This window comes from Schistosoma haematobium, chromosome 4 (genome assembly GCF_000699445.3).
Source record: "Schistosoma haematobium chromosome 4, whole genome shotgun sequence".
Taxonomy (NCBI): domain Eukaryota; kingdom Metazoa; phylum Platyhelminthes; class Trematoda; order Strigeidida; family Schistosomatidae; genus Schistosoma; species Schistosoma haematobium.
The window spans coordinates 25033019-25057167 of record NC_067199.1 but is presented as its reverse complement, the minus strand read 5'-3'; the positions used below and the strand labels follow the sequence as shown (position 1 = coordinate 25057167).

General features: G+C 35.0%; 1 protein-coding gene across 2 annotated transcripts; it reads left to right on the top strand.

The window, feature by feature from the left end:
• Positions 1–2600: 2600 nt before the first annotated feature.
• Positions 2601–23804, top strand: ZRC1 (Zinc resistance conferring protein; the record flags this gene model as incomplete). Of its 2 annotated transcripts, XM_012939617.3 has the most annotated exons (8): positions 2601–3251; positions 4253–4493; positions 5040–5202; positions 7370–7413; positions 15382–15461; positions 16768–16861; positions 22551–22639; positions 23544–23804. In XM_012939617.3, the coding sequence occupies exons 1-8, from the start codon at positions 2802–2804 to the stop codon at positions 23802–23804; spliced, it is 1422 nt and encodes a 473-aa protein (XP_012795071.1). In that variant the 5' UTR covers positions 2601–2801. The 2 variants fall into 2 exon arrangements, with proteins under 2 accessions (XP_012795071.1, XP_051066602.1); XM_051216047.1 differs by lacking the exons at positions 22551–22639; positions 23544–23804 and having other exon boundaries at positions 5040–22412.
• Between the last annotated feature and the right edge of the window lie 345 nt (positions 23805–24149).

The window sequence follows — 24149 nt, the reverse complement described above, 5'->3', positions numbered from 1 at the left end:
CTCTCCCAAAATACATCAGCCAGGTAGATCAACGTACAGTAGAATAGCCTGAAGATGACACAGGTATTCAGTGTTTGACAACGCTTTTACCAGCAACACTTAATATAATTTGTACCCACCAAGAGAAATCAAAAGACAGAGTCGAGGAGATCGGAAGAGTGTATTTGGCGATAACCAATTTATCGGAATTCTCTGATCTAATCTGGCTAGCGATTGCGGTAGGTGTTGAGCACGGCGTTACCACACGTGATCTGGTGCGGATGAATGACCGAACGCCTTCAACTAGATGAGTCCACTAAAACACATGGTCAGCATCCAATGTCGAAAACTTACAGTGCTATTTATTTTGGGGATTTATTTACCGCTACAAGCCCAAATAACATACCAAAAAATCATGCCCACAAACACTGATCTACATGTAAGTTTGCACAATTATAAACCAGGCCGGTATTAAATGCACTTATCGTTGGGTAGAGTAATTTTAGTGTCACTGAATCCTAACCACACGACCTTTGAAGTTAAGCATATAATTGCTGAAAAGACTTATATTTAAAATTGACACGAAAAGGTGGTTAACTATAAAAAAGCAGGAATATTAATTCAATTCGTCTGATGGCATGGCTCAGCCTTACAGGCGTGGTCGTTCTCGTGTAACTTATATCCATTAATGTTTTGTTCAACAACCTAACTTCGTCATTACTAGCGTTGCTTGTACAAATATGATCAAATCTGTTAAAAAGGCCCGTTATCGGATTTCGTTTGTATTGAACGGAACAATTTTTATTATAACTAATGGCTTGTACACGTTAGTTTTCTAAAGATGGATCGTTAGATTGAACCATCTTCTGTTCTACTTATAGGTATGTTTAAAAAAGAAAGCTGGTCGTCTTCCTCCCCTTTATATGAAAGACTGATGTGGTTCTAAAGTACTAAGTTCGTTTAATTAACAATTAATATCATAATGTTTTTCACAGACAACTGAGATATCATTCACATAACTCTTGAAACGAGATATGTTTTCAGTTAGATTTTCAGCTAGATTTCCGACATGTGCCATGAACACATCTGCAACAGTGGACCTGACTAACTACCGATAGCAACCCCATCGATCTGGCGAAGGTATTCACTTTTAGATGTGAACTGGACTTTGTCAGTACATAGTAGTGCTAAATCCCTAAAACGTTTTTAAAAGAACAGGTAATTTAGGGTTGTTCAAAGATATGTGGTCACATAATATATCAACAGTCGATTTAAAGGTACATTTGCGAACAAGGAATTCACGTCTCATGAACACATTATCTTTCCCTTGATATTAATATCACCTAAATAATCGACCGCTTTTAAAAATAATCTTTTAGAGATTACTTACATAAACGTCTTCGGACGGGATTAAGCAATTTCGGCAGCCATTTAGCCATGTTGTATGTAGGTGATCGACACACTGATAAAATTGGTTGTAAAGGAACGTTTGATTTTATGAGTATTGTTTGTTGAGTCACATTATCCCAAATCAGTTATATAATAATTTACGTTCAAGTAAATTGTAAGCGAGTATTTCGAATCTTATTTGACTGTTGAAATGGTATATAAGTAATAGTTACTAAGATGGATTGATCAAATAAACTGAATTGCACACTCAAGTGTTGCCTATGTTAACAGAAATATATAAAGTCTGACATATTAAACTCGTCACCAATTTATGATGAATGTTTTTTTACAAATATTTGTGATCACATTGTTCGGAATGTACGTCCTAACATACCACATAGTTGTGATAATCTTCGTCTTCTCATTGCACTATCCAAATTTATGAAAGGGGCTAATTGCATTTATCGTCGCTACTAGAATGATAGACCTAGTACCAAAATTGTAGATTTTCCACGATTTGACTGTTCAATCAATGAAATCTTATGTGCATGCCACAGTATTGTATATATCGACTCATTCTATCACGACAGTCAGTAGCATGATGTTTAGCACATCTGAAAAACACACTGAAGTTGAGGTTAGAGTAATATAGTTAATATGAAAAGGAGTAGGTTACATAGAGTGATCTCACCTACATGATCTAGCCCTGCTATACAGGTTAAGTAACCCCCTTCATCATCCTCGACCCTCGCTCTGGAGTTAGGTGTTGAATGTAAACCTCCCCAGTAGCCGTATATTTACCATCAGGTCTCTTGTGATTGAGAACCATACCACTACAGGTTCTACTTATACACAGTCGGATATCGTAATACTGAAGGATGTATATATGGCTAAATTAATAAAAAAACTTATATGCTCTTTCTAAAGCGCTCGTATGAAATGTTACGGAAAAAATTAAAATACACAATTTTCATTCTTCAATGAGCTCAACTTTTGAGGATAGGATTACCATAAACGAGGTTAAAGTCCCTTTCCCTATCCGAACTTGTGGTTTCTGATAAACAGTGACAATTGGGGTTTGTTACTAGCCAACCTATCTACTGATGCGAAACTCTAAAGACAATTACTTTCCGTCTCCTCACCTGAAATTTAAAAATGTTTAAGTCTGGTCACTTCACATGAATATCAATTTTTCGGGTTTTATTTTTTGAAATTAAACTATCACTATTTCGGATATGCTGGTGTATTCTGTAGACTTGTTCACCATAAACGTTTTGTTTTATTTGTTTGATTAAGAGTATCAACTCTGTAAAGGCGCATGCTTTGGTCCGTCCATTAGTTTGTCAAGAACCTGTTTGTTGGATGTGTCCTACCTAGCTTGAGTTTTGTTCGTTATTGTATTTTGATTTTCGAAATTTAACGGCAGAAACGTCATGGGTGTGTCATGTGGAAATACAACTCGGCTAATCTTTATGCTAGTGCTTGTTATAATTTATTTCCTGGTCGAGTTGGTCGTTGGAATTTCTATACATTCTATCTCTCTGGTCGCAGATTCGTTTCACATGTTATCTGATTGTCTTGCTTTGGTAATTGGAATCGTAGCATCTCAGATAGCCAAATGGCCTCGGTCGTCTAGAAATACTTTTGGATGGCAGCGAGCTGAAGTGATGGGCAGTTTGATCAACACGGTCGTTTTAATTACATTATGCATGACTATTCTTTTGAGGGCCATTGAACGATTTATTGAGACTCAGGCAATTGAAAGTCCTCAAATGATGGTATATGTTGGTTGTGGAGGTCTCCTGGTTAACATACTGGGACTTATTGTTCTTGGCGGTCATTCACATGAGGGTTCGCATGGCGGAATCGATTCGACGGTAGACGTAAGTTACATCTGGGTATTTTGTGCATCATATATTTGTCTTATGGGTGGTTAAGTATGTTTAGGTGATGGGTCTGAGTTTATTTTTCAGGCTGGAAGTCAGGAAATTAATGTCTTTCAGTAAAGGTTTCAGAAATTGACTTGTTTATCTATCACAAGTAAATGACAATGTATGTCATTATCATTGTTGTCATATCATGAGATTATATGTTACTTTTAAGATGAATTTATATAGAGGAAGCATTTAGATTATGGGCCAATCAATGAAATCAAATAGTAGATATATAGTACCAATTGCATTTTAAGTGTCGACTCGTAGTTCGGCCCGTAGGTTTTTATGGTCTAATTTTTATGGGGTAGTTATCTTAGGGTCATTGAAATGGTGATCCTAGGTGATTTTTGGTCCACTAACATTTTTAGAAGGATTCACCACTGAATTTGTTCTACGCATTTTCATCTACGGATTTATGTCAGTATTCACGCCTTCGTTGTTACTCCTTGCTATGAAGTACATTTTATTTAAGTTAGTGGTTATTTAAGTAAGCGTGTGACTCGATTTTGTGGCACTAAACATTTTAGCCAGCAGGTCACGATTCTTATATGTTCTCAATCTACATTTGCGTCCTGAATTAACAAGTCAATAGTTGGTTTTTACTTGACAGTCGAGTAACATTTTCATTCCTTATAAAATATAGCTCATCATAGATGATCTGGATTAACAAACATATATATTTCACACGGGTAACATTCGGCGTTTTAAATCACTCTTGATTTACTAAGTGTCCAAAAGCAGGGCTTTAAGTTTCACTGTTTAACAAACATAAAAACCGTTTGGTACTTATGATTTTACGAGAGTCAATTTCATATGCGGGAGATTCTTGTGATAAATATTACCATTATCAAGCGTGGATTAGACCTATAAATTTTGATATATTTCGTTTTTGAGCTATTGCTAAGTATTTAATTTTGAAGTTTTTGTCGTTTATTTCAAATGCTTTTAAGGCATCACTAACACCAACAGCCTTCGGTACTACTTTACCATTAAATAATACTGATGAAGCCTTTTTACAAGTTAATTCGACACAGCCCATTTCAGGAGTGAACAATGTGTATGATATAATGGATGGTAATGCCCTACAACGTTTTACCGATAAGGACCAACAGGATAATTTTGAGGCATCACAACTTGATACCAACCAACAAAAGGTTGCTATTAAAATCAAACATAATCACTCGAAAAAGTGTAAGTTAATCCTTGATTGTGTACACTATGATCATCACATCTTTAAGTCTTTAGATCAACTTTCATTTTCATCTTTTTATTGCAATGTGTAGATCAGACTCTAATACTTCTTGATTAAGTTTGTATTTGAAAGTTTGGAGCGCATTAAATGTACTCTAAATATCTAAATATTTCTTCCAATTGATTTCAATAGAAATAACTTAATGAGTAAAAATGACTAGGTGACCCAGTCCACGTCGGCGACAGAGCTGTCAAATCTCTAGTAGTCCTATAAGCATTCGGTTTTTATTGTCTCGATTAGTGTTGAGTAACTTACACATGCAGTGTTGAAATAAGTCCATATTGATGAAGTAACTCATCCACCTAAGGAACGTATGATACACTCACTGTAACACAACCTTAGTTTATTTGTTTCTAAATGAGAACTTGTCACGGTAGTCAGTTGTTTAGGTGATTTAACTCGGTCTTTTTAAGAATACCTTGTTTTTTAACAAAGCACTCAGTTAAATCCTGGTGTTTTTTCACATTATCTACTCAAAAATTTAGCACATAAAAGCTCGATGAACATGCAAGCCGTATTTCTCCATGTGTTGGCTGATTTCATGGGTTCCGTTATCGTAGTAGTCAGCGCACTTGTATTATTGTTAGTCCCCGGTGAGGTTTCCAAAGGTGAAGCATTATGGAAGTTGTATATTGATCCATCTATGAGGTAAGTTCTATTGCTTTTGAAGAAAAACGTTGAATTTAAGAAATTTGTTTGCGTTATGTCGATACCAAGCTATTTGTATACTGTTACACTTTAGAAATAGGAATATATCAATGAGGGGTTTATTAAGCAGCATAAAGGAAGGTAAGAAGACGAAGGACTAGCGCACACGTGTGTAACTACTGTTTTTTGACCTATAGGTCTCAATGCTCTGTGGCGACTCCATATTAAATTCTACCGAAATGTATTGTTCCATTACGTCAATTGTTTCTGCCACATTTAGTTTCGTGAAGAACGGTAAGACTTTACTCCACAATTTATTCGAAATCACACGAAATTGAAACCACCATCAGTCTAATAAAAAGTATAGTATCAATAACTCACCCACTAGATGTATGTCACATCCCTTTGTATACGAAGTCGTATGTTCTCACTTTTATCGGGAATCTACGTTGTTGCTGACTGACTAACTGACCGGGAATCTCTATCACAACCAAATAAAATGTATGGAGTTTACTATGTATTAAATTACTGTATGCGTACCTGAAGGAATGTTTTAAACACAGTACTTAGTGTTCCCCATCCTTTTAAAACGTTTCTCAGTACAATCTATCGTTGAAATTAACGTAGTCTTATTTTGATTGTCGATGTCTTACCATTTTTGATAAATCTTCTGTCTTGATTCCAGAATATTATTACCAAAATGACAACCTAATTCGTTTAGCACCTTTTACAGTGAGACAAATTTTTCATTTACTTTTTGCTTAAAAATATCAATATACAGTCAACTAATTCCCAGCACCATAGCACATTTAAAGATGTTAGGTTAATTGGTTAGCTTTGAGTACATTAGCACTAGTTTAACATTCTATTTGTTTTGGCTTTGAAAACCAGTTCATCTGTGACCATACTGTACTAGCTCTTACCTTTTTTATTTGTTAGCTCATCAGAATTTGCATTAATTTGTTCCACACTTTTTCATTGTGCCATTACTTTGCCTTCTAAATAATCGAAGAATTCCAGACTTTTCACTTGGCCTATTATCGCATCTGCGTGTCTAGTCCGGAATATCAAACATATCGACTGCAAAATTAATTTTATTGTAACAACCATATTTAAAATCCTATGAATTATTGGATATTCAGCGTGAAAGGATAAAGTTGAGATCGACCGAAAAATAAGGAGTAGTATATGAATAAATAGGATCATAATAATTACCGATTCGACTCCTAGCGGTAGAAAGGGATTGTTATTGCGTTCTCAATATAGTAGTACAGCCTCACTGGTATTAGGGATGTTTTATTGGGTCAATGATGATTAGTACTGTTCGTTACTTTTGAATGGTCCGACAAATTCAAATTATCTGTTAGTTTTTGGTTATTTTACTACCATGTTGTATTCATGGATTTTTCTGACGAAGAGTAAATCTCATGTTTTCGGCGAAAGATGGCTCTTAACAAAATATAACATTAAATACAATCTGTTTGTATGTTTAGATTATAATCGTAAGTTGTGACTTTATAAATCGATTAACTGTATTTTGTTCTACCATTAAGTGAAAGAACGGCTTAATTAGAAATGGTTTTAAGTTTCTTCACAGTAAAAAAGCTGTTTAGTTATCCTGAGACAAATAATTCTCGTTCTAAAACTTGAAAAATATTACATGCCTGGTGAAATATCGCTAATGAGAAAGATAATTTTGTTACCATCTACTATCAAGTTAATAGTGACTGGTTAATTTATGACAATGTCCTAGTTATCTTGGTTAGTTTTTAAAATGGTTTTGGGATACTATGACAGTTCTAAAATTAGCTCTTTCTCAATAACATTTTTGCAGTAACATTTAAAACAATATAAATGGCGGTTTGTTACAGTGATCTTCCATTTAATTGTATAAACTTTGACCAATCTTTAGACATTGGTTATATTAATTAATCCTATGGATAGTAATATCATATAGTTACTACAGCTTGACGTATTAACTGAATAGTTTGCTTAGTTACATTACCTACTATATCATCATTTCGACCAATTCCTGGGTTTTGTTTCATAGGATAATCAAAGTAGGGTGTTTTATTATTTTTTTAAAAATTTGACGCTTGAGTAGTCAACTTTTTTGAGCATTTATAAGTTCTTTGTGTATTTTGTTTCTATATTTTAAATTGTTTAGCATACTCATGGTTACCATAATCTTGATTACTGCTATACCCCTCAGTAAGTCTTCAGTTTTAGTTTTTGTACTTTTGTGAAGCTTATGAAAATCATAGTTTGTAGGGATGACTGATTAAGTGGTAAAGTGTCGATACTAAAAAAATGACAGGATGATGGTAATCGACAACTACTGACAAGACTAGATTTTCTGATCTGTTGGATTGTCATAATCTGCAAACTGGGTGGTAGTAAAAAAATTAAATAATTCCTCAATAGTGACCGTTTTATTCGATCTAGTGAAATGTTTTGTAGTATGTGTAAGTATTAGATAAGATAAACTAGTTAAAAATCGCACAACACATAGCCTATTGACATGATATTCGAAAATTATTAGATATTTGGTGAGTTTAGGACTTCGTACCTTGGATTTCCAAATATTTTTGGTACATTATCACGTACATTTATTCTCTTATGCGAAACTACTATTGATGTGCCAATATCTTTAAAACATATCACTAAGCAAACTATGCATAGTAATTATGTTTGAATGTTATCGAACTGACATACTATAATCTTTGTGTATTTACCAGATTTATTTATATTGTCTCTCACGTATCTTTCTGTTAAATAATATTAGCAATCACTCTTTAGATTTTGTGATCATGGTGACTTATGTACTACTTTTTTGGTCAAAATATAAGATGTTTATTCGTATGAGAATTTATTTTGATTTGATTTATTACTCCTATTTACACTATCACCTAGACATGAATAATATTTAAGGAGTTTTATCTTGTAGTATAAGTCCCATCTGTATTTTAAAGGTCTTTAAATCTGATGACGTATGGTTACAATATGGAAACAGTATCTGCGAACAAGCTCTTTTCCAACCAGGGTCCATTTTTCGTGTATACAACGTTCCAGCCTCAAGATAATAGGATTCTTAGAACACTAGTTATTGAGACCAGCTGTTGAACGAACTTATAGATTTGTTACATGATGTCACACTACTTTAAGTATTTTCTTGTACCATATAGTTATAATAATTTAAACTACTTATACTCGTAACGTCTTAAATTTCCAAGTGAATTTCCTTCAAGAATTGCAATAAAATATTGATATATTAAAACTTATAATATCAGGTTCTTCGTTCTTTGTAAGATAGCTTTTTATGAGAATCATTCCGTTCTGAACTTAGTTGGTAAGTCAGTGATAGGTGAGATAAGAGTCCGTTACAAATATGTATCGGCTCATGTAACCATATCATATCAGTATGATGAAATGAAATTATCATGACAAGTATCATAGTAGTATGTGTAGTAGTGTCAGTGATAATAAAAAATTAGGTAGCGAATATGATTTTAAAAAAGGAATGGGTATAAAACAATTTTAGAACTCATGATCTAAGACTGGTTAAAGACCTTCTAGCTCCCTTCCAATTTACGCCCACACCAACCAGCATTTTATGTCAGAGTAGACAATCGTTGGACATACAAAACGTATGTACCAGGCGCCTCAGTCGAGGAGGAGTTGGATGGTGCTTCCAAGTCAGGAAATATTATTATTATCATTGTTATTATCATTAACATGATTATTACTACCTGTCGCTGTCCCCTTTTCCATTCGTTTTTATTTACTCGTTTAGTTTTCTTCGGTTCGTATATAATTTCTCTTTGTGTTTAAAGCCTGACAGAAGTTGTTGAGTATCTATCATTTCACTAGATACCACTAAAAATCACTGATCTTTTTCCACATTTTGATTTTATTGACTGATAGATATTATTGCTGTCTTCAAAGCCGTTAGGATATTTCACAGAGCTGCTTCAGGATGAACACCTATTTAGTGATTGAATAAGTGCTTTTAATTGTCTCTCAGCCAGTCAGTCAGTAACAACGTAGAACTTCGTACGTACGTACATAAGTTCGAGTTGCCACACCACATTAGCATAGAGATGCAGTGGTCGATTCAAATCCCGTAGTAGTAGAGGTAATAAGAGTATAAGCAGTAATCAGGAAAATTAGGGTTTGGAGATGTTACTTAAAGAGTATAATACAGTGAAATAAATTTGGGAAGAGGAAAAAAGGGACAAGGAGGAATAAGGAGATCAAAATTTGGGAGAACACAAAGAGTGGATGCACCTGCGCCATTGCAAACGATTTCGAGCCATGTCATTCAGGGTCTCTAACCATCGGTTGCTATCATCTCGCGGTCCCCAACCAGGTAGTCTACACCTACCGACATGACTCAGACCACTTGTCAGTGACTTCATGGACTTGTGCCATAATTTAGTCTGGCCGCCCCTAGCTTTCTTCCAACCTACTCCACTCATATACCCCTGAACATCGCACGTCGAGGCAGTCGGTCGTTGGGCATACGTAACACATGTCCAAGCCATCTCAACTGATGAAGTTTCACTACGTCACCAATTGATTTGTCATCCTTACCTAGTACCCGTTTCCTAACAACTGCATTACTTACTCGATGGTCCCAGGATATACGAGCAATGTTTCGAAGACACCTATGATCAAATACTAGTAACCTACGAATATCCTCTACTCTTACCGGCCATGTTTCACTACCATAAATTAGAACGGAACGAACTGCTGCACAGTAAACCCGTCCTTTGGTTGATAGACGGATATCTCGCCTACGCCATATATGACGCAAGTTGGTAAAACCTAGTCGAGCCTTCTGTATCCGTGCTGAGATTTCGTCACACACTAGACCACAAGGGCTGATCAGACTTCCAAGATAAGTGAAGCGGTCGACACACTAAATTACTTCACTCCCTATCACTAGTTCGGGTGTCAATGCAACCCAATCCTGAAGCAACATTTTGCATTTCGAGGGGGAGAACCGCATCCCGAACATGCCTGCATTGCTGCTTAGAGTGGTCAGAAGACTCTGCATTTTGTCAGCGTCTTCGCCAAATAAAACTATGTCATCAGCATATTCTAAGTCAACAAGCGAACCTCCCGGTAGAAGTTCAACCCCTGGAAATTTAGATGAGGAGAGTGTTATCTCTAAAAGTACGTCAATGACAAAGCTGAACAAGAGTGGAGAGAGTGGGCAGCCCTGACGAACACCACTTGAGGTAATCAATTCTGATGACAGTTCGCCATAAGCTCTTACTCTACCAGTTGTGTTCGAGTAGAGAGCCTTTACAAGGTTAATGTACTTCTTTGGTACTCCTTTCAGTGACAAACACTGCCATAGAACCTTACGATCAACAGAGTCGAATGCCGCCTTAAGGTCGAGAAATACTACCATTGTGGGGCGTCTGAACGTATGTCTGTGTTCTAGAACCTGACGTAGTGTGAATATGTGGTCTATACAACCACGTCCAGGTCGAAAACCGTCCTGATTTACTCTAGTCTGTTCTTCACGAGCTTTAGTTAGGCGTCGAAGTATTATTGAGGCTAATATTTTAGACACTATATTTGTCAAACTGATTCCTCCGTGATTGTCACAAGAGGACTTTTGTCCTTTCTTATAGACTGGCACAATCAGTGATTGAGACCAGTCAGATGGAATTACGTCCAGTTCCCAAATTCTACCTAAGACCTCAGTTAATCTCACTGCTAATATTAAACCACCATCCTTAAAAATCTCAGGAGTAAACCTGTCAGGGTCTGCTGCTCTCCCTCGTTTCAGATTTCCTATGGCTTTTTTAACTTCGTAAAGAGACGGAGGACCTACATTAACTTGCCATTCAGGTTGACTGAAGATCGTGGGAAACCAAAGTGTGGCTGAAGGCCAGTTGAACTGATCCCTAAAGTGTTCTGCCCATCGATCCAATCTCCTGGATTGAGAATGTATAATATGTCCATCTTTCTCTGAGATTGTTTCGCTAACAGTCGGTTTCTTAATACCGGTTTCCTTAACAAGTCTGAATGATTGTCTGCTATTACCTATTGCCGCTGCCTTTTCCATCTCTCTTGCTTTCGCTACCCACCACTGTTCACGATCATTGCGTAGACTTCTTGTCAGCTTGCGCTTAAGCTGACTCCGCTCTTCATTATGTTCAGAGCCAGGTGGAATGAGTTTCCGAGCATCTATCAGTGCGATAGATGCTGCTGAGATCCAGTGTTGCTCCTTAACCTTACGGGTTACCGTACTAGCAGATATCACTGCTGTTTCCACAGCTTTTCGGATATCATTCCATGCTGCCTCGGGGTGGGCATCATATACATGGCTGCCTAACTGTTTTCCTAGTTGTTCCTGAAATATACTCTTAGCTTGACTATCATTAAGTAGGGCCCTAAGAGGTTTACTTGCAGCGTCTTTCCTACGTTCAGTAAGACGCAGACAGATACGCGGTCGTACTACAGCATGATCTGAATCTAAGCATGTGCTCCAGAATGAGCGACAGTCTTTTATCGAACCCCTCCATCAGTGGCTGTTTTTCCTTATGCTTAAAGTTAGTATTTGCAAGAAAGAGGCGGTTATCTGAGCATAGCTGCAACAGACGGTCGCCATTATCTGTTCTTTGAGCCACGATGCTATAAGATCCACCCAGGTGTCTTTCCCTATCGCTTAGTTTACCTACTTGAGCATTAAAGTCACCGGCCACTATTACTACATCCGAGCGCCTAGCTTTTCGGAGAAGGTCGGGTAGCTTTCTGTAAAACTCATCTTTTACATCATCTACGCTGCAGGCAGTGGGAGAATAGGCAGAGACGACGAAGAGGCAACGACGAATGTCCCTATCTTTTCGGATTCTTACTGTTCCATTCAGTCGGACAGCGCACAAACGACTGTCTACTGGGATCCACTCTAAGAGAGCTAGTTCTGCCCTAGGACTCAATGCTATACCTACGCCGGCGAGGCCACGGGAAGCAGAATCAGGGCTTCCAGATACACGAAGTGTGAATCGAGTTGGTTCTTTATTTTGGCATAGTGAGGTCAGATGAATGACGCTACTTGGATCCTGTATGCGCGTTTCGGAGACGCAGCACACATCGATGGCGCGGGATTCTAAAGTCCTAGCTAGGGAAGCCTGCTGTCCTATTTGGCACTGTTCGGACGTTAAAAGCTTCTACGTGTAGTTTAGAGCGTGGTTTCAGGAGACTAGGAATAACGTTCCGCGTACTCGAATGGTTTGCCCTAGCGGTGCGAGGTGATAAAGAAATGTGAGGAGGGTTAGTCATGGAGATAAGAGAGGTATTAAGAGGTGTAGGAAGGATTTGAATGTGACCAACTTGGCCTCGTGTGCTGTTACGGGTATGAGGGCTGATATCACTTCCCGGTTGCCCACACCGTGGAAGGGTGTTTCTTGAGGAACCTGAAAAGGAAATTAGATTAGTGTTGTCTTAAAGACCTGGGAGCGTGACCGCAGAGCCCAAGGGACAACTGCTTGAGGCCGGTCGTGCACGGCCTTTTCGTGGAAGGTTTTTAATGTGTTAGCTCCGTTCTTCAAAGGGCCTGACCGCCGGAGACGGAAATCCGTGAGGTAAGGTGGGGTGTGACATTTTTAGGGTTGACCTTTTCTAACCCTACCCCTCCTTGTGGGAAGCCAGCATCGCTGTAGATGCTGGTTGTCTGAGGGAAACACATTACTGCTGTCACACCCCTCTACAGTTAGCAGTACGACTTCGCCCTCAGACCTTGAGTTGCTGCTTTTAGTCTTACCGTTCTCCAATCGACCTGCCTGGCATGGTAGAACCTACAGGAACATATGTTCCAGCCAATATAGCTCGGTTGGGTCATTACGATAGGCAAACCCGACCACCGCGTCAAGGTAGCAGCTTCGGTCGGGTTTAATTGTCTCTGGAATATGCTGCTAGCCTTTCTATCCTGATGTTGAACTTTGACGAGTCTTCTTGTTATGAGTTTCTTTCCGTTCACTATGAATAAGACTAACGCGTGTTCGTACTACACCACGGCCAAAGTTTACAGATGTTCTCCGAAACGAGCGGGAATCTTCTGCTGAGCTTCTTTCGAAATGGCTGGTGGCAATGTTACTTATTTGTATCTATCTTTGATCATATGTTGAAGGTGGCCACATTAGACGATGTCTCTGTGTGTTTACGATTGGTGCTTACTAGTAATAAAAGATTGCAATAGACGGTTACTTTTATTAGCTGAGACACAGAAAAACCCACTTAAATATCTTTCAGCTGTATTTATTCTGCCTATCCGGGCGTTCAAATTGCCTGGTACGATTACAACCGCTGAGCGTTTAGCTTTTTAAATTAATATTCAACTAACTTACTATCCTGTTTGGATTCATGGTTGATATTTTTTACTGGTGCTTGAGTATATCCACAAACTTATTATTGTCAACTTTGGATAACTATTAAACTTTGTTGCCTTCAAAGCTATTTAGAATGATAGGAGATTGTTTAAAAAGAAAAAAAAACATTATTGCAATGGTTTTAATTAACTATTTACACCTGCTACACGATTAGTGAAAGAATTTACTCACTTTCCTATACACAATCCTGATACCTGTTGTCCAATTATATTAATAGTTTTAAAACAGTTATCAGTAGCTGTTATTGTTTTAAGACTGACATAAGATACCACCAATTTGTAGGGCAGTGCGATTGCTATCAAATTCATGTATCGATTTACTTATGATTCATAAGTTTTTTATTCAAGTTAGTCTGTGTGATAATTCAGTCTATTTTATATTATCTGCTTATTATTATATTCGACGATTATACGCTGGTTGTTACGAAATATTTGACGTAAACAACTGAATTGTACTATAGCTTTCGTAACCTGAGCATAAAACTCGATCAGTTCATTAAATATTAATTAATTAGGTCATTTTTATCTATCCTATGCTGATCTATAGCATCCCTGCGAGCATCACGTAACCTACTACAGGTGTATTTGATTGGTCTAATTCGTTATTCTCTCTGCTATTGGGTACTTGATTCGATTCTAATTGCCCTTATCTAGGTTTATACAACTAAGTAACTAATCAAGATATATATATATATATATCCACATCGCATAAACTGTCACGACTTTATCCCATACTTCCACTTCTCTTAATAAATACGCATGAATCCAAAGTTGTGAAATTCTCGCACGAATGGTGTTTTATAGTAGTCCTAGTTACCAAAGTTCTCCGTAACACGGCAAATCAACAAAAGACAATAATAAGAAAATTTCATACAATTGGTTCCATTAGTGAATTTAAATAAAGCCAGAACAAACATTGATGCAGAATGATATGAATTCATTATATTTCGTGGTTTCTCATTAGCTGCTTACAACCAAATATGTATTAGAATTTTACATCGAGTTAAGAAATAGTATGGAACAATTGATATTTCTTACCTCAATGTAAAATTCTAATACATATTTGGTTGTAAACAGCTAATGAGAAACCACGAATTCTTATTATTCTGCATCAATATTTGTTCTGGCTTTATTTAAAATCAGAAAATTATTTGATTAATTTATTTTAATATGAATCTGTCACGTTTGAAGAGATTACGATATCACCTAAAACCGGCGAACGAAACGAAGGTCAGAAACACAACAACAGGACAGGCTAAACTATTCCACTGCGCCCCAGCTCTGCTAAATATAAGGTGAAGACCAGATTCAACCGAGGGAAATGTATATTCCACAAGCAGCCAGAAACACGAACAAAAAAGCGCACAACTCAAGCATATATATACAGTATAAAAATGTTCTAGAGACAAGTCAAAGAATAACGTATTTAAAGAGGAAACGAACCAATTACATCAAGGTCCTTCTAAGTGGGAAGTACAATCTGGAGGTAAAAATGAGCGGTTTTGGCTCAAAAATAAGAACTTCAAATTTTAAAAATAAAACTGTAAGAATAAGACGTTTACCAGGTGATTTTTGTGGATCTAGCATCCCCCAAAAAATCTTAGTATTATTGGTATATGCACTACTGATGACTTGTTACGATCTTATTTTGTTAAATTTTGTTTTACCGTCAGTTTCAGTAATCTTTTTTCTATGAATTTGAAATAAATCATTTCACGATTTACCTGGTAAATTAACTTGCTTTTCTACTTTGAATTCGTTTTCTTTTCAACTAGTGTATAAAGCTACATTAATTTTACTACAATCTGTTCCTAGTGAGATTTGTTTAACAAATCTTAAGACTCGTATGGAAAATGTAAGTTAATTTGTCGATTATACACTGACTTTATGTTATTTTGGATATAGAGTAGTGTAATCTAATCTTACCAATATTATCTTTTACTGATTGAGCCTGTTAAAATTGAATAATTTTTCCACAACACTATACGGAAATCGATCTAGCTTACAATTTACTGAGTTATTTTAATTTTCTATAATCTAAATTTCTGGTACATATAAAACGGGAATGGGTGGAACCCGTACCTTTATGACTAATCATCTCATATGGTTACTATTATTGTTGTCAGATGTAGAATTTTCGAATGTTTATGTGTTTCTGAACTGGTATCTTACACATGCTGATGTGAAGTTCGTTTTAATTTGGGAGACTGTTATTTTCGTGGTATTCTCATAAAAGTTCACTTATAAAAGACAGTATTATACAGTACCTATATGTGACTGATAGCGATCACTAGATGGGCATCTATGATTGAAGACCTTAGGTGACATATCTAATACTCGGTTATTCAGTACTCACTCCATTTTGCTGTCAGTTTTGGATTTTAATACTACTTTATGCTTTCCATTTCTTTGGTACTATATTTTCAATGTTTATTTTTTTGCTATCATCTGAACTTCGTCTTGTTAATTTCATCTCATTGTGCTAGTGTTATACATGTTAACTGTGGGAGACGTTCGTTTGTACTGTCCTGCGTTTATTCTTAAGCGTTCCTAACAAAACATATCCGTATTCGGAGTTCAGATTATCATGAATATAGTTTTATGATATTTCTTTTATTTAGTTTAAGAATCAATTAATTAGCCACCCTTTCAGTGTTATAGTCTTGTTTTGAACCTCAAAAATGTAAAAAAACTGTTTATTGTCTGTTCCTTGGGTATAATGTAGTTTTTACATTTGAAATGCCTAATTTGACGTACTTGAAATTCTTTACCTTTATAAGTGGCACATAAAGAGTCCCATATTTTGCGGGAAAGATTCACTCCATCCAAGGACTTTCACATTAGCGTGTAAACGTGTGCAAGTTGATTTCAAAGTTTAAGAAAATTATTTAGCTAAACCAATGTATATTTTTTACACACTCCTCTTTCCTGTTTCTACTGATTGAAGTGTGATAGCTTGAACCTTCATACTTTTTTACAAGTCATCTACCTTATCTTACCTACCGGTTTCATGCATTTACTGTCACAATTTACATGTTTACTTATACATAATGGAGATGATTTCACACTTCTATCGTAGTACGTGTTTTTTTTCGAAACTGGTTGATATTTTTAGTATTTTGAACATAACAACTACTTTTGTTTGCTACTTCGAAATTCAGATTGATGGAATTCATAAAATTCATGATCTGCATGTATGGCGTTTACAAAGCAATTGTATTATTGGTACTGTTCACATTCGTTGCGTTAGCTTACGTAAGTTTATATGTATGCTTCTAAAGTTTTTTTCCGTTTGCTGCATTTTATGTTTCTAATTACGTTTGATTAAAACTTACTTTTTACATTGTTGACAATTCAAACTGTTAATTTGGAAACGGATACTTTAATTATAACTTTGTTTAACTAATAATGTTTGTTTTTGTAGAAAGTTTAATTTGGTTAACTGAGAGATGATAATAAGAAATTGAAATTTTTATTGCTTTAATTCGTTTTCGTTCTCTGCAGATGCTAGTTAAGTGACTGGAAATCTACGTCCTACAGGTTTGCTCTAATATACATGATATTGTAGGTATACTTGTTTCTCAACCGTCGATATTAATTTGTAGTCTTTATCATTACTGACACTGCTATATATATAGTGTAAAATAGTATGGAGAAAGTTCGTAGATCTATTTCTGAGTTGGATTGTGTAAATTTGTCTATAGAACGCCCGTGTAGTATTAAGACATTCAGACATGTTTGTCGCTTTGCATATTTGATTAATCAGATGTAATTAGCGGAGTTCTCGAATAGTGTATGATTTAGCCCAAGTTATAATGTTAATGAAGGAAATAATAAAAATGTGAACAAACAGTACTGTAGTTGATCGTTGGTTAAATGTGGAATTATGGACCGTATTTATTGTCTAATGATAAGAACTACATAAATGTTATTTATGTATCAAGCTTAAATAGTCTATACTGTTTTGATCACATAGTCTGGTTAGAAGTAGTTCACTACTTTTACAGTGCGTATCTCTTAACATATAACTAAGCTATTATTATCTGTCAATCTTGGTTCTTGGTAAACGTTATTTAGATTTATAGTAAGGAGCTTAGGTTTTATTATGAAAATGACAATCATAATCCTTTTTACATTGTTTATTTGTCTGCTAATAGAGTATTTGTCCCTACTTTCTTTTTTCTTAATCTGTGTATATAAAATCTATTCGGTTAGATAGAAACAATGAGTAAGTAAGGATAATTGATGCTAATCTTACTATTACTACTAGTAAACAATCAGCCTGCTGTTGTAGCATTCTGCTTCTCGATTTCTCACGTCTCCTTTTAATCTAATGACTTGATTTAATTTAATTAGTAATAAGTGTTAATATGTTGCTCACTGCATGCGCTTTTTTATGTTGTGCTTTTTTGACGTTTATAAAAGTATCAATAGAGTGAAATAAGATGTATCTTGTTGTTCATCTAAAAACATTAGATGATTTTTTATTACTTGTGACCATTTTATTCTTTTTAACTATTTTTGACTTTGGTCTAGTGGTCACAGTTTTTATTCCTTTTTCAAGTAGTTGTGGGGGGTAACTGGCTTATGCAACGTCTGGATTATTTAATTCAACTCGTTACGATCCAATAAATTTCAACCTAATAATTTTAATCTAAACGTTTTCTACATGTCAGTTGTTTGATACAGAAGGCTCGATTAGCTTTTGTCAACTTGCGTCATATATGGCGTAGGCGAGATATCCGTCTATCAACCAAAGGACGGGTTTACTGTGCAGCAGTTCGTTCCGTTCTAATTTATGGTAGTGAAACATGGCCGGTAAGAGTAGAGGATATTCGTAGGTTACTAGTATTTGATCATAGGTGTCTTCGAAACATTGCTCGTATATCCTGGGACCATCGAGTAAGTAATGCAGTTGTTAGGAAACGGGTACTAGGTAAGGATGACAAATCAATTGGTGACGTAGTGAAACTTCATCAGTTGAGATGGCTTGGACATGTGTTACGTATGCCCAACGACCGACTGCCTCGACGTGCGATGTTCAGGGGTATATGAGTGGAGTAGGTTGGAAGAAAGCTAGGGGCGGCCAGACCAAATTATGGCACAAGTCCATGAAGTCACTGACAAGTGGTCTGAGTCATGTCGGTAGGTGTAGACTACCTGGTTGGGGACCGCGAGATGATAGCAACCGATGGTTAGAGACCCTGAATGACATGGCTCGAAATCGTTTGCAATGGCGCAGGTGCATCCACTCTTTGTGTTCTCCCAAATTTTGATCTCCTTATTCCTCCTTGTCCCTTTTTTCCTCTTCCCAAATTTATTTCACTGTATTATACTCTTTAAGTAACATCTCCAAACCCTAATTTTCCTGATTACTGCTTATACTCTTATTACCTCTACTACTACGGGATTTGAATCGACCACTGCATCTCTATGCTAATGTGGTGTGGCAACTCGAACTTATGTACGTACGTACGAAGTTCTACGTTGTTACTGACTGACTGACTGAGAGAATTATTTGCTCTTCAATTTATAATTTTATTGTCAAGAATTAATTGTGTAATTTAGTTTTTGGATGATATTGATAAAACTAAAACTCAGAAATTTTTTTCACTTGGCTAAGATGAATAAGCAATAAATTTATGACCTAATGGCACTTTTTAATCCAGCTATTCTTAAGCTTTTTACACATGATTAGACTCAACAATTATCGCTTGCAAACGTGCACATTAACCAAAACTACACAAAAATAAAGTTTGATTTTGGACAAGGTGATCTGAAGCGCTGTTGGAATTTTAAAGGCTGTTGTCACTTCCCGCTGTCAACATCGAGGAAGGATAATTTTTCTTGATATACCTGACATTAAAAGTGGTGTAGGGGTAGTTTCGAGGGCCTGGATGTGTGACCAAAAAGCTCAAGAAACAAATGCTTGCAGTTGGTCACAGATTGTCTTTCTACAGGTAGTTTTTGGCATGCTAGTTCCGTACTTCAAAAGGCATTACCGCCAATGATGGAAATTTGTAAGGTAAGGGGAGATGTACTATTTTGATGGTCTACATTTTGTAATCTCTATCCTCCCGTTGCAAAAAAGCAACATCACTGTAGATGATGGTTTTTTAAGGAAAACATCTTACTACCGTCACTTCCGGATAAAGTCAACGACAATACCTCTCTCTAGGATCCAACAATTTTGATTGGGCCATTTCGAAAATAGAAATCAATCATATACGTTAATACCTATAGTTGGCAACTGTTTGGTGTGGCACGAGTCGAATTATTTTTTTATTTGATTGGTTCATTACATGTTTAGAAAACATGTTATTGTAAGAAAAGAAAGTTTTGTGGGATTTCCAAAAAAACTTTATTTTTAATATAGATAGGAGCAGTGGCGCCTATACAATGAAAATGATTATTTTAAAAATTATATAGCAGTGATTGGATTTCTCATCTTTCGAACTCCACAGTACCAGTGCTGAATGCACTTTTCACTTAATATTCGTTATACCTGTTGTTCCGTCGTTAAAATCTAGTCTTAGTGGTTGGTACCATTAGTTGTTTGCCATACATTCAGACTTAAATTTCTTGGTTTTATTTATCATTTAAAGACTCATCACGGTGATCTATTTCTAAATATATTTCTATTTTTGTTGGTTTTCCCTTGTACTTTTGCAAAATGTGTCGACTTATGTCATTATGATTTTCCTTTTTTTCAGTGTAGATATGTTTATTTGGTTTAATATATATACGATAGGACAGAAACTGTTTTCAGATATGAGCTTTGTGTGTGTATAATACATAAGAGTCATAGATTATCCATTCTAAAGACACTGTGTATTTTGTCTATATAGTCAAAAAATGCTTATTTCATTCTCTTTGCATGCCAGTATTGTACTAGTGAATTGAAAAATTCATCTAATATTAGTGTTTGCTTAGCTTAAATTTGATAAAGCCAAGTTGTTTTTTACCTCATTAATGAAGTCTAGTGAAAATCACAAATTTGATTAATAGTATTATTATTATTATTACTATTATTATTATTACTGTAAACATACTATCTATCAATAATCATCCTGTCGGAGACTTAGTTTGATTGACATTCTCAGCAATTATATGACAATAAATCGGGTTCGCATGCGGGTAATCACTTTCTGGCTTCATCATTGACTTTCGTTCTATGATAACCAATTCTTTCTGAGATTATGATTGAACAAAAATATAGAAATGTGCTAATATAGGCAAATGAAACTGGGAATATAATAACGTCATCTGAATTGATCATGTTTAGCAGTTAGTTGGAGGGTCATAAATTTAATTATTTACTTTTTAGTAATTGTTATTATCTGTTCATCCAAAATATGTCCAGACATTTTAATTAGTTTGACAAGAAAATACTCACTCAATAAAAAGGTAGTAAGATTACTTATGAAAAAAGATTTCCATAGGCCTTTTGGATTGTGACTAGCAGTGAGATTTAACGCTCGGATTTTGTTGTGTTTGACCCTCATCATCTGGTTTTGTTTTTCACATCGACACTCGAATCCAGTAGCCGAGGTTTTACCAACTAGGCTATTAAGTCACTTCAGCAGTCAACTTTCTTGATGAGTATGATGTAGATTGCATTGCTACTCGCTATCCAAAATATAACCAATTTTTAGCTACGTCTAACTTCAAGGCATTCTCTGAAAGAGTTTACATGCCAATAAAGACTGGTCAAATATGGTGTTATTTATCGTCTGTTTGAAAACATAAAATCGTACTATTATCAATATTTGTCGGGAAATATTAAGAATAATGTTATGAAAAGTGAAGTATGTCAGTCAGCAGACAAAAACATAGATGCTATGTTAATACAAAAAGTAAACATCTAGATTAACGTAAACATTTTAAAAATTCAAAGATTCGTCGATTTCGAAAAGGAAAATAATATAAAGTTAAATCGTTAAAATAAAAGCTATGATATAGTATTATGTAATCACATATCAAATAAAATAAATCTTTGCGTTTTTAAATAACTAACATTCCTTAAATACATAATTTTAGTTTAAATACTAGTGTTCATTATTTGATTGTAATGTAATAAGTTAATATAACATTTAACTAGTGGTTAAGCGCTTGCGCATGAGACCGGTAGGTCCTGTGTTCGAATCTCGCGGGGGGCGAGATCGTGGATGCGCACTACTGAGGAGTCCCTAATAGGACGAAACGACCGTCCAGTGCTTTCAGATTTTCCATGGTGGTCTAGCCTCAATTGACTCATGATCTTAACCATTGAAATTAAGAAAGATTAGTTCGGCAAAGAGTTCTCTTTTCATTTTCAATGAATTCGCTAAAAAGAGAACTCTTCGCTAAACGAATCTTTCTTATTTAATGTCTTAATGCGTGTATTCCGTTTACTAAATATGACATTTCCCTACCATGTTCATTTAAAATACACTATTTGTAATGTCGTTTTTTTCATATTTCTTACAAATACTATCATTTTTTTGCCGTTTAGTTTATTATCATCATTCTCAACAAAATACGTTTATTTTCATTCATTTCAAAGAGAATTCACTTTCCACCTATTCAATAAAAATATATTATTTTAAAATTGATTAGATACTTAAGAATAAATATTTTGATTATGTATATTATTAGTATTTTGGTACACAATAACTTATTCTGTTTATTAGTGCAAGCAGATTAATTCAATAGGTGTAACCAGAAATGTTTCATCTCTCCAAAAGATCTTGAATGAAGTTTTTTTGTTTTTTAAAATTCACAAGGAGGTTTTAAGATGAAATAATAAATTATAATAATAGTTCACTCATATATATATATATATATATATATATATATATATATATATATATATATATATATATATATATATATAATCAAACACTTCAATATGAATCTATATTATTCGTTTTTTACTCCTAATTATTATATTTGTTTAATAAAGCGGACTATTTAAGTATTGCTCGTGAAGTGAAACAACTATTCCACGAATTCAATATACACTGTACAACAATACAACCGGAATTTGAAGAGGTAATTTTCTAAATTTTTCTTAATACATGTGACTTGTTTTGTCGTGTTTTTTCAAGGCAAGTAGCTGTTATAAAGTTCATATAAGTGTTAAAAAACAGACTGGTTTTACAAATTTCTATCTGACAACGAAATAGTATGTTTTTGTTGGTTATATTTTTTAATATTCTTGTAGCTCATTATTACTGTGGATTTTACTTCCTAAACTTGTTTTATTCATTTTATTAATAAAAACCCATAAAAATCGTTTTAGTTGAAATCATAGAAGTGATAAAAGTCAAATATCAATTATAAGTACTCATCTTTCGTTCGTAAAAATTTCTCATGGAATATCGATCGGTAAATACTTCACAAAGATATATTGTGCCCGACTGATAACTGCTCACATGACCAGACTGTTGACCCAATAAACTGATACAAAAAGATAAAACAATCGGTCAGTAGAGTGGATTTCGATTCCAGTAAATTTACATAATACTAACTATAAATATAATTACATGTATTTCAAAACATAGGCAGTTGTAAGGCACATTTTTTAGCGATCATACCCAACTTAACTATGAAACTGGATTTTTACTTGTTATATCACTTACATAGATGATGGCAATATAGGGTATTCGTTTATAGTTTGATCCGGTTCTTGGGTATGACTGTTTGCCTTACTATGATCGTAAGTTTTTTTCCACTCAATATAACAATTGTCAATGGTTCAACTAAGGTTTATCATCACTGTTTACTTGCTCTCAATAGAAACGAAGCTTACACATTTTGTACTGTCGTAATGCACTGTTGAAATGCATGTGTAATTTTATTCGTGCCGTTAGGAAAACTATTTGTCACTAAAGGTTTATGGATGATCTAAAATTTTGATCAATAAATGATACTTTATTCTGATTTTTTTCTACAGAACATTGAAGGATCAATGGCAAATACAGATTATCGCACATGTGTGTTGGATTGTGGTCCAAACAAGAATTGTCAATCAGATACTTGTTGTCCAGCATCTAATGTCACAGAAGTACAATTCATCTCATCAAATTTCAATTCTGCATCACAGAATTCATTCAATTTACCACAAAACAACACTTGTAACACATCTAAAAATGAACAGGATAATTTACCCAATAATGACGTACACATTAATCTTTCAAAAATTTCTGGTAGTTGATGTAATTAACATTTTTTTTCTACCTACCAATAAATGTGTAAATGTATGAGATATTTTGCGTTGATGTTTTATTATGTCACTTTGATCTCAGTAAAACAAAAGCCAGATGTGAACAGTTCCCTTTGTTTATTCTAATTTTTTTTGATCAGTCTGCTCAAAATTCTTTCAACTGCAGCCAATTCCTACATTTGTATACATCCGCATATATTCATAATAATAATAATCTACAAATATGTAGTTGTGTATAAAGAATAAACTATTCTCATTAATCAAGTCTAGTTTAGGCAACGCTTGAACAATCAATACATTTGTTATTTGTTTATGTTTAGTGTATTATTTAAAATT